Source organism: Lolium rigidum, chromosome 7 (genome assembly GCF_022539505.1).
Source record: "Lolium rigidum isolate FL_2022 chromosome 7, APGP_CSIRO_Lrig_0.1, whole genome shotgun sequence".
In the NCBI taxonomy this organism is placed as follows: Eukaryota; Viridiplantae; Streptophyta; class Magnoliopsida; order Poales; family Poaceae; genus Lolium; species Lolium rigidum.
Window position 1 is genome coordinate 32405223 of NC_061514.1, and position 14690 is coordinate 32419912.

Below are 14690 nucleotides of genomic sequence, written 5' to 3' on the forward strand. Positions count from 1 at the left end.
TCACAGTATTTGGATATCTCCAGTAGTAGTTCCACCACTGAGGGCCTAACAGTGGCATGTTTCTGCATCAAGGAGACAAGGCAGATGGCAGGTGGTTAGCAGCAATTATGGGAGGGATAAGTATCTTAAGAGCATAGAAATTGAACCTGAAGCTCCTCAGGAGATTTCTCCTCAAAAACAACACCAATTAGTTGGCAAGTGACCTGCATAAAGTATATTTATAAACTTCTGTTAGAAACCATATTTTACATATTTCAAGTATCACCAAAATGGTGAGAAAGATTCTTGTGGCAATGTGTATCGACTTATATCAATATGAGAGTAAGTGTGTCCCAATAGAAGGGTGGCTTCAGTACATCAAGAGTTGCCAGGCACCTAAGCAGGGCTATTAGGATGCAGGAAAGGCTAGCTAGTTTATACTCAACCTTCCAAGTCTTGGGCCCAACCTGGTCGTATGATTTGGCTAGCATAGCAGCAGTTGAGAAAGAATATTAGTATAAAGATTTAGTAAGTCTTATTACACCTTCATATGCCTTATTATTACCCTTAAGAAACCTCAGTATAAACTGATCTGACTAAATTATAGATGACTAAATTATACACTGATCTAACTAAATTATAGATGAATAACTACCTAATCTGGAAAGATATGGCCAAGTTACATCTAGATGGGCGCCTCTAGCAAGTCTGTCCCCAGAAATTCCTGAAGAGATCTTCTATCTAGCAACTGGTTAGTCAGGTTAACTTATCAGCCCAGTACCGAACAACCAGATTTTGCGTCCTATGGGCCTGTTCCTCTAAACCAGGGTCCTAGGCGGCCAACCACACTCTACAGCATTCTCCCCATTTTGTTCTGTGGTCCCATAAGGTAAATTATAAAGGATTTAACTACTGCTGTGGTCTAACTGCCAAATATCATTGTCCTGCGCATTAGGGACCAAAGCAAGAGAAAATTACACATGGAATGTATGTAAGTATGTAATTATTAATGCACCAGCCCTGAGCTCGACAGCCGTAAATTAGGTGCATCAAAAATGTAACCAACACAGTGCCTAAATAAATGTTCTACTCCTTGATTTACAGTAAGGGCCTGCTTGGAATGATGTTTTAAATACGGTTCAGCTCCGGATATTACGGAGCCAGGCGGAGGTATTAGTGTGATCTCCAAAGTTCCGTATTAGATACCTCCGTTTCTGGTTAGAGAACAGCAAACCAACCGAGGCCTAAGTGGTGACTACATAGGTTTAAATGCTTTGACGTCAGTGTCGTACTGTCGTTCATAGATCATAAACGTTTCCTTAGCATTACTAGCGGTGAACTCCAACAGCAAAGATTACTGTCCAGAAAATATTAGAGCATTACTGGTAGCACTACCATAGATTTGAAGTCACTGCAATCCTATAGGGTCAAATACACCATATTTTCCTCTGCGTGCATCACCGCTGATCAATATCCCGGTTGCGCCGATGTAAGGCTCATACATATCTAGTTCTCATGCAAGCCACAAATGGAGGTAATGAATACGAGGAAGAGAACCTACCCTTCTGCACCCGCTAAGCCGCCTCGCCACGATCTGCCGCGTTGAGAGCTGCCAGACACAAATTAACTCTTGTCAGCAATACGAACCCAGCCCACATACAAACACGAAGAAGGGACGCACCTTCCCAGAGTCACCGACGGGCTCGGTCGCGTCGGTGGCAGGCGCGGCGGAACCGGGCAGGGGCCGCTTGGGGGCGGCGGGCCGGCGGGGCCGCGCGGGCGAGGAGGAGCGCAGGAACTTCCACGCGAACACGACGGCGATGGCGAAGCCCGCGACGGCGCCGAAGGACCCCGCGCTCTGGTCGGAGGTTGATGACTAGGGTTAGGGTTTGCGCGCGGGGATGGGTTGGGGGGGGCGGAGGAGGGTGGTTACCTTGTGGCGGAAGAGCAGGGCGACGAGGTCGGAGATCCGGCGGTTGAGGGCGCGGGCGACGCGGCGCACCAGCGAGACGGCGTCCAGCTCGGCGGCGGCGAGGCCCGGCATTGCGAGGGGCGCTGCGTGGTGCAGGAGGCGGCCGATCTGGCGGCGGGTCGCCGGATTGGTGCGAGGAGGAGGAGGCCGGGAAAGCGCGGGCGGAGTCGTGTGAGGCGACCGGAGCCAGCGAAGCGAGGCGCGACGACTGGGGAGAGCACGGACCTGTGCTTATCTTCTTCGCAGAGCAAGGAAGGAAAGGAAGCGCGTGCCCGTAATTTGCTTTTGGAATACCCAGCTCGAGTGCTCGACTCTCCTTTACATTTTGCAAACCTTCTAGAAGTGAATTTTACAAAGTTTAAACAAATTCTAGAAGTGAATTTTACAAGTTTAAACAAACTAAAATACAATAAAATTGAACTAAACTACAAATCCGCAAATTCTAAATAAACGTAGGTTTGTTTGTGAGCCGCACATGGAAAACAATTGCAAACAATGTCAGTATAATTTGCTAATAATACTAGAGATTGCTATCTAATGGAAGTAATTCTTTTTTTCTACACATATGACGTTCATTTATATTCTTTCATGGAACCTTGCTGATTCATAGAGTACACATGTATATTATTTGAGGATTTTATTCCATTCCTATCAAAAATATGTTTGCAATAATTTTGAAAAAAAACAAATGGGTAACTAGACCTCGGGAGCAGAGAAATTGCCCTCGGCCCTAGTCACGTCTATATATTTTATCTCTCATCCCACATGGTGATATTGGTCAGCAACTAAATAAATATATAGGTTAAGCCAAGTAAATATGTGAGTATACTAATTTAACAAACTAAACAAAGGATTTTCACCACATATACACCAACCCCCTCCCCCGCTTCACCAAAGGGGTTTGATACAACTCCACATGCTTCACCTATGAAGTTGCGGAATTGAGTTGCATAGTTACATTGCACTTTTAGGGCCGGTGGGGGGGGGCATTGCCCCCCCCCCCACCACCCGGGGCATGCTCATAGTAAACGACATAGCACACAACATCTTGTGCACACCAAAAGGCCCAAGCCAAGGACTCGCTCTGGAGGCCCACTTCACGCCCCTGATCAACTCCTAATTTCAAGATGCCAAAAATTTGTACAAAATACTGTAGTGGGAGGACAACGGGGCCGTGCTGGCGGTGCTCCGGCTTAGTGAGTTAGAGGATCGGTAAAAACCGATCCTAAATAATACGACCAACGTCCTCGCCTCATTGGCCCACCTAATTCCCCAATCATGTATCCACCCCTGCCGACATCTGCGGTTGCTCCAGTAATAACTTGTTACTCTAACTGAGAGAGCGAGGCCCAAATTTGTTTGCTATAATAATTTTGGTTTTAAGACCGCCTCTTGAATTTTGATATTTCCATTCTTAACAAAGAGAATGGTTGCATGTTTTCTTGAAACCTTTACCCTAGAGGAATCCCCTATGGTCTAATTTTATATTAAAAAAAGAAATAAATGTACGTGACTGTATCTTGCAAGACGGCACCTAAAAGCTTAGGACTACATCACGGAGGGTAGAAATGGACAAGAAAAAACATAGGGATTAACTAAAGGTAGCTAACATCAAGCGTTGCATGGTTTTCAGATCCCAAGAACCCATCACGTGACCGTACTACCATTTAAAAATGTGCCAGTGACCAAAGCTTTACAAGAGAGAAGATTTTTTAGGCAATATCTCCACCAGAAAAAAAGACATCTTTAGGCTTTTTCAAGTGGCAAGGTATGTTCCCCAAATTAGGTTGACCCGAGTCAAGTTCTTCCTTATTGTAGAGCTTATGATGAAGCTGCATAAGTAATAACTTAGTTTGAATTGACAATATTAATCACATCAGAATATTCTTGATCTTTTGGTTTGTACACCAGGTCCCAAGTAGCCAAAAGTTGATTTTCTTGGTGAGATATCCTCCTCAACTATAAAGGCAATGCCGCTCATCAGGCATGGCCCCCACCTCTGCATGCTAGTAATAAACGACATCTGACAAGCTCTTCCGCGCACAAACAGACCCGCCAAGCCGAGGAGTGCCTCGCCCTTGAGGTCTAATTCATGGCCTTTTCACATTGCTCGGCATTCTCATAGTAAATATCATATGTACCCTTTTGCCGCCATAGTTGCACACTTTACAAATAAATGTATAGAAGCTTATATTCTCTATCTAGAAAACTCCACATTACGCTTATGCACATGCGAAGGATCACGATGGACTGAGCACATCACTTGTGGTTGTTTGTACACATTTTAATCTCTTGTAAACAAATTTTAGGCTTTACGGATAACAAAAATGAGGCTAATGCAATTATGCGAAGCAACATATTTGATGATATAAAATACTTCAAGTATGAAGCCTCTCACGAGGATTAACACAAGTGAGAGAGCATTGTATAAAAATAACCAAGACATAAGATATATTGTGCCACGAGGTATGCGACGCTTGCACATGAAAATTGTTTCCGCACTGGGGAAACAAGATATGTTGATCTACAAGTTGTTTTCATCCTTAACAAAAGTGAAAGAGTGATGCCATGCAATCCGGCATGATTTTTTCTTAAGGTGCGTTTGCACTTTTCTTATGTGACTGAGTTAAGAAAATTTCCAATTGGCGCATTCGTGCAACCAGCGCGGTCGGTCGCTATGCTCTGAAAGTCCGAAATGAGACGGGCGCGCGCGTGCAGCTCCACCGATGCCACCAAGCGTGCCGCCGCTCCTCGGCCTCCACCCGCTGGAGCCGGCGCTCGCCGCCGCCGCCGACGCGCTGCACCGCTCCTGCGCCAGCTCCCCGCGCCGCGCCGTCCTCCGCCGCGCGCGGGCGCTGCACGCGCTCCTCGCGGTCTCCGCCGCGCCCTCCGCGCGCTGGCCCACCACGTTCGTCGTCAACCAGCTCCTCGCCCTCTACGCCCGCCTCTCCGCGCTCCCCGACGCGCTCGCGCTCCTCCGCGCCACGCCGCGCCCCTCCGTCGTCTCCTTCAACACCGTCCTCTCCGCGCTCTCCCGCGGCTCCCCGCCGCGCCACGCGCCGCACGCCGCCTTCCGGCTCTTCGCCCAGCTGCACGCGTCCGGGCTCCGCCCCACCGCGCCCAGCCTCTGCGCGCTCCTCCGCGCCGCCGGCGCGGCCCGCGACGGCCGGGCGGGCGCCGCGGCGCACTCCCAGGCCCTCGCGCTCGGCTTCCTCGCCACCGACATCGTGCCCACCGCCCTGCTGCAGATGTACTGCGAGTGCGGGGCGCCGGGGCACGCCCACCGCGTGTTCGACGAAATGCCCACCCGGGACGTGGTGGCTTGGAACTGCGCGATCCACTGCAGCGTGCGGTACGGCAACCTCGCTCGTGCCCTCCACCACTTCCGCGGGATGGTGCGGCGTGGGCTGGCACCCACCGAGAGCACGCTATCGTCGGTGCTGAGTGGGTGCGCACGCGCCGGAGATAGCCGAGGGGGCCGCGCGCTGCATGGATGGGTGGTGAAGTCGGACGAGCTGGACCCCGACACGCCGCTGCAGAACGCGCTGCTGGGCATGTACTCTGGCTGCGGCGATCTGGGCACCGCGCTGCGTGTGTTTGACAGGATCGAGGCACCCGACTTGGTGTCGTGGAACACTCTGATCGCTGGGTTTTCTGGTGCTGGGGATGGATGGAGCGCCATGGATGCTTTCGTGCGGCTCAAGGACCCGCCGTTTGGTGAACCGGTTGCACCTGATGATTACACGTTTGCAGCTCTAGTGTCTGCTGCTGCTGCTTTACCCGCAATGCAAAGTGGAATGCCGATTCACGCTCAAGTGGTCAAATCTGGGTTTGAGAGCAGCGTCTTTGTAGGGAATACGCTGATCAATATGTATTTCACAAACGACAGGGCAGAGTCAGCGCGAGTTTTGTTCGACTCCCTTGCCGAGAAAGATGTGATTATGTGGACCGAGATGGTGGCGGGCCACTCTTCGTTGGGCGAAGGTGAATTGGCCTTGAAATACTTCATTAGCATGCTTCAGGAAGGGTACAAGGTTGACAGCTTCTCTCTGAGCAGTGCTTTGAACTCCACGGCAGAGCTTGCAGGTCTTAAACAAGGAGAGATGCTCCATGCTCAAGTAGTAAAAAGTGGTTATGAAGGGAATATCTGTGCCTCTGGAAGCCTGCTTGACATGTATGCGAAAAATGGTGCTCTTGAAGGTGCCTATTTAGTGTTCTGTACCATACAAAAGCGAGATTTGAAGAGTTGGAATTCCATGATAGGGGGATATGGCAATTATGGGAATTCAGAAATGGCATTTAAGCTATTTGGTGAGATGATTCATGATGAGCTGCAACCTGACCATGTAACTTATATCTCCCTCCTTTCTGCATGCAGCCACTGTGGACTAGTTGAGAAAGGGAAATTTTATTGGTATTGTATGATGACTGATGGTATTATGCCAGGGTTCAAGCACTACAGTAGCATGGTGAGTTTGTTGAGTAGGGCAGGTTTATTGGAGGAAGCACTTGATTTACTGGTGAAATCCCCATTTGCCAAGCAATGTCCTGAGCTATGGAGAATTCTGCTAAGCTCTTGTGTAGCATTAAAAGATTTGTCCATTGGTGTTCATGCTGCTGAACAGGCACTAGAGCAAGACCCAGATGACATGTCAACACATATATTGCTTTCAAACCTTTATGCTGCTGCAGGGAAGTGGGACATTGTAGCTGAAATTAGGAGAAGGATCAGAGGAATGATGGTTGAGAAGGAACCTGGGCTGAGCTGGATTGAGATTCAAAAGATGGTTCATGTGTTCTCTGCAGATGATGAATGCCATACTCAAATAGATGACTGTCGTGCCGAGTTGCTTAGACTTAAGGGAAACATGCAATTGTTGAATACTTCTGAAAATGAATTGCTGTTAAGTGGCTAAGTTGCCATGAATAGATTTCAGTTAGAGAGCATTTGACTTGCTTTTCTTTGAGGACTGATGGTTGATAAGGACCCTGGGGTGAGCTGTATTAAGCTTAAAAATATGATTCTTGTCTTATCTGCAGTGCTGATGGTTGGAAAGGACCCCAATGGTTGAAAAATATAGTTGTGAAAATGTTTGTTCCCATTTGGCGAAGTTGCCATGAACAGACTTCAGTTAAAAGAGAATTTGACTGCTTTCCATTGCCCCGGCTAGTAAATTGATTTATGGTACAACTTTCAGTGTAAAAGTTGAGCAAAAGAAATGAGGTTTACTTATCAAGGCAATCTCAATTTAAGATCCAACTTAGAACTGTTAGGTGTTAGCGGATTGAAGATTCTTTATAGTCAAGCAGCATCAAACATGTTACAGAGGCGGAAGTAACTCATAGCAATAGAACATAAGTCTGGCTTACTTTTTTTGGTCCCTCTAGAGACTAGGTACATACTAAGCATTGGATTGACCAGCTGACAGTTCTCAAGTCTGCTTTTAAAAAGGGAAATCGTTTCAACAAATGCTACATCGCTGCGGTGTTTCTTGCATTAATATGTTTGTTTGATTCTGTTTCAGTCTGTCACTCTGTCTGTGATCAGCAGCAAAGTTTCGAGTTATAGTTATTTCTAGAACAGTGGTACGTAAAATCCCCGTGGTTGCCCTCTTTTGGTCTTTCAGAGAAATTGATGTCGCTTGTTGACTATCTATTTTGACAAGGGCTTCTCGACTTTACAGGTTAGCATTTTCCAGGTGTTCTGGTTGATTCTACGATAGACATAAACTGATGAATATTGAAAATTACTGGGCAAGGTATCCCAGAGCTTACACTGGAATTGTTCTAATAGAACACTAATTGTTCAGATTTAACTAATGTCATGATGTTCCCGAGTTACCTGTCTCAGTTAAGAGCTCCCAATCAGGTGAGCTGCCTGAGGTCTAATTTTCTTCCTTTGTTAGTGAAAGCGTGGCATTTAGAATTTGATTCATCATTTGTTTTTCTTTGGTTTCAGCAAGACATAATTTTACAGACCCCCATACAAAAGTAAAAGAAAATAGCTTTGAAGTTTTAATTTACTGAGTTTTTCTAATTGGATAATCATATTGTTCGAAAAATTACACTCTTAATACGATATGAGTAGCTTGCTTGTGCTCCTTTTGCAGAAAGTAATCATAATCTAGCTATGAATCATGGCTTATTTGCTAGCAGCAATGTTCAAGAAATCGTGAATCACTAACTTATCGGTCAGCTTCGAAATGGAGATTAATCGCTTATCGGATGATTAATCGATTTTATCGTTCGATCATTTATCGGCTTAATTTTTTGTAAATCCTAATTTTTGGCACTAAATTTTCTATAATATGCTATGTATAGATAATGTTGAAGTATCAAACAGAATTATTACCTTGATTCCTTGTATTTGAATCAATAAAAATGGTAATTTTGAGCTAATGCTTAGTTCTACAAGACTATAGAACGAAAATAACGACTACCAGACCGAATTTCAGCGAAATTTCACTCAAAATCGGCCAAAATATCGGTCATCGGGCTGAAAATCGGCCGAAATATCGGTGCAGCGATAAATTAGCCGAGATGCCAAAATCTTATCGGTTACCACCCGATTCACGATAAATCGGCCGATAAATCGGTATCTCGGCCGATTTTTTGAACAGTGGCTAGCAGATGGAGGTCTTAAAAATGTAAGATGATAAGTAAAATTCAAGTAATATTGTTGCCGGTTTTGTGCAGTTCAGGTGTGATAGCCTGATAGGGTAATCGACTTTACTGGTTAACTGGCCGATTTCCTGAACACTGCATATTTGGATGGATCTTACATAACCCTGCACCCCATCCATGTATCCCATAGCTATATATGCACCAGGTGGAGGAAATTTAGAAATTTGATATTGATTCACATTAAAGTAGCAGAATACTTGTTTATATGGCAAAGACACTCTAAGTTTAACTTCAAGATTAGTTGCACCGTTTAATTTAGGTAGCTAATGGTGATATTTTTTGAGATTAAAAATATGGTTCACGTGTTCTCTGCAGATGATGAATTCCATACTCAGATAGATGGCTGTCATGACGAGTTGCTTAGACTTAAGGGAAACATGGATTTGTTGGATAGTTCTTAAAAGGCTTTGCTGTCAAGTGGCTAATTTGCCATGAACAGATTTCAATTAAAGAGCATTTGACTTGCTTTTCTCTGAAGACTAATGGTTGATAAACCCTGAGGTGAGCTGTATTAAGATTTAAAATATGATTCTTGCCTTCTCTGCAGGGCTGGTGGTTGGAAAGGGCACAATGGATGGAAATATAGTTGTGAAAATGAGTTCTCGCCAAGTGGCAAAGTTGCCATTAACAGATTTCTGTTAAAAGCGAATTTGACTGCTTTCCTTTGTCCCAGCTAGTAAACTGATTTATGGTAAGATTTTGAGTGCAAGAGTTAGCAAAAGAAACAAGGTTTACTTATCAAGGGACAGCTTCAATTTAAGGTTCCAACTTAACACTGTCAGGCGTTAGCACCATTGAATAAAAAATGCATTACAGTAAAGAAGCATCAAACATGTTACAGAGGTGGAAGTAACTCATAGTAAGGGGACATTAGTGTGACTATTTTTTTTTGGTCCCTCCAGAGACTAGGCACACACTAAATATTGGATTGACCAGCTGACAATTGCTCGAGTCTGCTTATAAAAAGGAGCTAGTTTTGACCAATGCTACAGTGTCTTGCATTATAATGTCTGTTTGATTCTATTTCAGTCTGTCTGTGATCAGCAGAAAAGATTCGAGCTATAGTTATTTCTAGAATAGTCGTACCTAAAAGCCCTGTGATGCCCTCTTTTGGTGTTTAAATTGATGTTGCTTGTTGAGTATCTATTTGGACAAGGGTTTCTTGAGTTTTCAGTTTAAGCATTCTCCAGTTGCGACATCTTGTTCTGTAACATGAACTGATGAACATTCAAAATTACTGGGCAAGATATACCTGAGCATACACTTGAATTTTTGTAATAGAACACAAAACTGTTCAGCTTTAACTAACGTCATGATGTTCCTGAGTTACCTGTGTCCCAGTCAAGTGCTCCCAATCAGGTAAGCTGGCTAAGGTCTGATATTCCTTTCTTTATTGGTCAAAGCATGACATTTAGACTTTGATTAATTATTTTTTGTTGGTTTCAGCAACACATATGATTTTACATACCCTCATTAAAACCAAAGCAAAATACTTCCAAATTTATAGTTTATTACCGAGTCCTAATTGGGTAATCATATCGATCCAAAATCCTTGTACGTAATTCTAACTTCCTCTAAATGAAAAGGCTGCAAACCTGCATGTTTCTAAAAAATAATCGATCCAAAATTGCTCTCTTGATATTTAGCTGTGAATCACGGTTTAATTGCCAGCAGGTGGATTGCTTAATAAATGTAAGGTGGTAAGTAAAATTCAAGGAATCTTGTTGCCAGTTTGGAACTTTATCCAGTACGGGTGTGATAGAACTGCCTACATTTCTTGTTTTGATATTTTCTTGCCAGTCAGGAACTTGTGCAGTTCCAGCGCAATATGCCACAGAACTACCTGCAATTATTGTTTTCATGTTTGTATGAATCTTACATAATTCTGTAGCCCCTTCAGTGTATCCAATAGCTATAAATTCACTAGGTGGAGGAAATTATGAACCTGACATACTCCACTCTAAAATAGCAGAATATACTTGTTTATATGTCAATGATTCTCTAAATTTAATTTTTTTTTTGACTGTGACTAAATTTAATTTCATCTTTAGTACCACTGTTTAATGTAGCTCGCTAATGGTGATCTGTAACTTGCTCTGTTCAATTTGTTGTACGCCATAATCCAGGTGTAATCTTACAGTACCTAAAACAGAATCTCAAACAATCTAGCAGACTGCATTGTTAAGGTACTAGTGGAGCCCATCTGGATAGTCACTTCTACTGCGCCTTAAGACTAACGGTGTGTAACTGTCAATTCTTAGGGAAATCCGGGGAAAATACTAGGAATTGACAACTTCAATTAAATAACGTAGTTTGGCTATGTCACACTTTATGATATCATATTTATTCACGAAAATTTGACTGTCCATTCCCATTGACTTTAGATACAGCAACTGCAGAAGTAATTTTGATTTCCCAGTTCTGTTCATTTATGAAGACTAAGAAGCATTAGCACGGCGCACGCCGTGCCCGTAGGGTAATCATGAGGCAGTTAATAAAAAAATTGGAACAATTTTTCTCTAATAGAAGAGGCAGCGGAAAGTGGAGTTATTGGCAAAGAGTTAAAAAACACACAAAAAATTGAATTGCTGTTGATGAATAACCGTCAGAAAATTACCCATCCTAGAAAATTACTAAAGGATAGTTATTGTTGGGAAGTTACAGCTGCAAAAGTGTGTGTTAAAAGCTATTACCAAATAATGTAGAAGGAAAAAATGGTAACAAATTATGGTCGGAGAATTACTCATCGTCGAGGAGTAACTGCGGGGTAAATATCGGCAGTAAATTATGGTTGCGAAAATATGTCGACAAATTACTGCTGAAGAATAGAAAATAAAAATTACTACTAACAAATTACGCTCGAAAAATTACGTACCCTCAAAAATTACGGAAGTATAATAAACGTTGGAAAGGTATGGTTGGAAAGTTGGGTGGACAAATGATCGGCAAATTATTAAAAAAGTAAATGTAAAAAAAGTGGTATCACGAGCATAGAAAAATTACGGTCAAAAGTTACACCCAAAAGTTGTGTCGAGGAATCACAATGGAGGGATAGAAAGACAAATGATCATCATAGGAGTAAAGTATGTTACGTAGGTAAACATCGTCAAAAAATAACGATCAAAAAGTTGTGGAATGAATACGCGGCAAAGAAAATTGAAAAAAGAAAGAAAAGGTAACCGTCTAGGTGGCATTATGTGATTGGTAGGAAATAGAGCTCTACAGTTCTCACATGGGTGGAGAGCTCAGGAGCCATGATTTGCTCCACCCTTAATATATAGTATAGATAGATTTGTGGACAAGGGTATCTCCAAGGCGACAATTCTGGCCTTTCCTCTGCTTTGGAGCATTTGTGCAATTGCTATTTCTTATTTTGTGTGTTCTTGATGCTTTAATTCATGCAGCCTTGGAAGAAAGGTGTGAATTTAGCCCAGAATTCCCTCGCAAGTCCTTCCAAATTGTTCATGTTTTACAGGAACGTTTTCTAGTTTCACTACTACCTCTCACCAAAGATGGGAAGCTATTAGTTGTTCCACTTCTTGCTCATCTATGTTTTACTCCATGTACACGGCATCCACTCTCTGAACCAGAGATGCAACCCCACGGACCTGGAGGCACTTCTTGCTTTTTCAAATGGCTTGGACAGGAAGGGTGCCAGACTTGTCGGATGACGTCCCAACGACACCACATGCTGTTCCTGGACCGGAATCTCCTGTGATCTTGGGAGGGTTGTCGGGTTGAGTCTCTTCAACAAGAGCCTCCATGGTAGCATCTCCTCCTTGATCAACTTGCTCGATGGCCTCGTGACACTAAACCTCTCCTGCAACTCACTCTACGGCCAGCCACTGGAGGGGCTTGGCCGGCTACCGAGGCTGCAGATGCTTGACCTCAGTGTGAACATGTTCTCTGGGGCATTCCCGCTGAGCGAAGATGGGTTCCCAGTGATTGAGGTGGTTAATGTCTCCTTCAACAAATTCACTGGACCGCATCCTACGTTCCCTGGTGCGGCAAACCTGACGGTTCTTGATATTGGCAGCAACACCTTCTCCGGCAGCATCAACACCAGGACCCTCTGTGTTGCACCGGTCAAGGTACTGCGGTTTTCCAGGAACGAGTTCACTGGTGAGGTATTCGCTGGCTTCGGCCGGTGCAAGATGCTCGCCGAGCTCTCTATTGACACAATGGACTCACTGGGAACCTCCCCAGTGACCTGTACACGATATCAGAGTTGAAGAGTCTGAGCTGACGAGAAAATCAGCTCTCTGGTAGTCTCAGCGAAAACCTGGGTAACTTGTCTCAGCTTACCTATATTGACCTGTCATATAACATGTTCACTGGCATCATCCCTGACGTGTTTGAGGGTTTGAGGAGGCTAGATTTCTTAAACTTGGCCTCAAATTTGTTCAGTGGCACATTGCCCTCTTCCCTGTCAAGCTGCCCAATGCTGAGGATAATCAACCTAAGGAAAAACTCGCTGTCTGGTGAGATTACCATTGACTCCAACTTACTGCCAAGGCTGAACGTTTTCGATGCAGGGGGCAACATGCTGAGTGGTCCTCTACCTCCAGGTCTCATGAGTTGCACCGAGTTGAGGACGCTGAACCTTGGAAAGAACAAGCTTGATGGGAAGATACCAGATAGCTATAAGAATTTGCGATCCCTGTTGCAGTTGTCGCTTGCGCAGAATGGCTTCACCAACCTGTCATCGGTATTGCGCCTCTTGCAGCACCTGCCCGAACTGAAGATTTTGGTGCTTACCAAGAACTTCCATGGTGGCGAAACTATTCCAATGGATGGTATCAGTGGGTTCACGAGCTTGCAGGTGCTTGTTCTGGCAAACTGTGCACTCTCAGGCATGATTCAGCCTTGGATGCAGAACTTGGAGAGTCTCAGAGTGCTGGACTTATCATGGAACAAGTTGAATGGAAACATCCCACCATGGTTAGGCAATCTGAATAATCTCTTCTACCTTGACCTGTCAAACAATTCGTTCAGTGGGGAGCTTCCTAAGAGCTTAACACAGATGAAGAGTTTAATTTCAAGTAATTATCCGAGGGACGATGCCTCATCAGAGGACTTCCCATTATTTATGAAAAATAATTCAACCAACAAAGGTTTGCAGTACAACCATGTCAGCAGCTTCCCACCGTCGCTCATCCTCTCTATTAACTTCCTCGTTGGGCCAGTCTTGCCTGGACTTGGCCATCTTGTGGATCTTCATCTGCTGGACTTGAGCTGGAACAACTTCTCAGGACACATTCCGGACGAGTTGTCAAACATGTCGAGCCTGGAAGTGTTGAATTTTGCCCAGAATGATCTCAGTGGGAGCATACCATCATCTCTAACGAACCTGAATTTCCTCTCCAAATTTGACGTGTCATATAACAACTTGACTGGAGAAATCCCTACAGGGGGGCAGTTTTCCACATTTGCAAATGAAAGTTTTGTTGGCAATGCTGCACTCTGCCTTCTCCGGGATGGCTCCTGCTCTGGAAAGGCTCCATTTCTAGAAACGGGAAATGAGCAGCAAGGTGGTACAGATACTACACTATATGCGATGACATACATTGCCGTGGAGGTGGGATTCATTTTCGGGCTATTGTCTGTTTGGAACATACTGTTTTTTGCGAGGGCTTGGGGGGCTGCGTATTTTCTGATGGTTGATAGGTTCTTTGATACGATATATGTCATGGCAGCTGTGAAGTTGAACAAGATCAGAAGAAGGGATGATAAAGTCCATCCTTAAACCAAGTCAGACATTGTGCAAGAGTTCTTTCCTTCATATGATGTCTCCTTTTCCCAGCTTATGGCTTCTTCCTTGCTTTCGCTTCAGGTGTCATTAGCTGACTATATTTAGCAGCAGGGGCTCGTATCGTTAGATCTGAATTTTCCTTCATGTTGCGGACAAAATTGTTTGTGACTATGCATCGATAGAAGCAAATAAACAACTGTATGGCTGATGGTGATCTGAAGACCGTCCCCTGCCCGTTGTGTAAAGCAGTAAAATCTGTTGCCCCCTTTGTCTCAAATTGTCCGGGCGTTGATCAAAGATGTA

The 14690-nt window shown here is 44.4% G+C and overlaps 2 protein-coding genes and 1 pseudogene across 2 annotated transcripts in view; 2 read left to right on the forward strand and 1 right to left on the reverse strand.

Moving 5' to 3' along the window:
• The window catches only part of LOC124671138 (peroxisome biogenesis protein 22-like), a 2745-nt gene extending 535 nt beyond the window's left edge, over nucleotides 1–2210 (reverse strand). The window contains exons 1-5 of the mRNA XM_047207559.1: nucleotides 1913–2210; nucleotides 1661–1837; nucleotides 1541–1588; nucleotides 147–203; nucleotides 5–62 (exon numbers count right to left, since the gene is read on the reverse strand). Coding sequence (XP_047063515.1) covers nucleotides 5–62; nucleotides 147–203; nucleotides 1541–1588; nucleotides 1661–1837; nucleotides 1913–2023 — 451 coding nt within the window. The 5' untranslated portion in view covers nucleotides 2024–2210. The remainder of the gene's footprint in view (nucleotides 1–4; nucleotides 63–146; nucleotides 204–1540; nucleotides 1589–1660; nucleotides 1838–1912) is intronic.
• A 1711-nt stretch (nucleotides 2211–3921) lies between these two features.
• On the forward strand, nucleotides 3922–10621 carry LOC124671139 (pentatricopeptide repeat-containing protein At3g50420-like). The gene is made up of 4 exons (XM_047207560.1): nucleotides 3922–3935; nucleotides 4770–7537; nucleotides 7636–7820; nucleotides 8951–10621. Exons 1-2 carry the CDS (start codon nucleotides 3922–3924, stop codon nucleotides 6865–6867), a joined length of 2112 nt encoding a protein of 703 aa, XP_047063516.1. The 3' UTR covers nucleotides 6868–7537; nucleotides 7636–7820; nucleotides 8951–10621.
• LOC124671140 lies at nucleotides 6925–14690 on the forward strand (annotated as a pseudogene).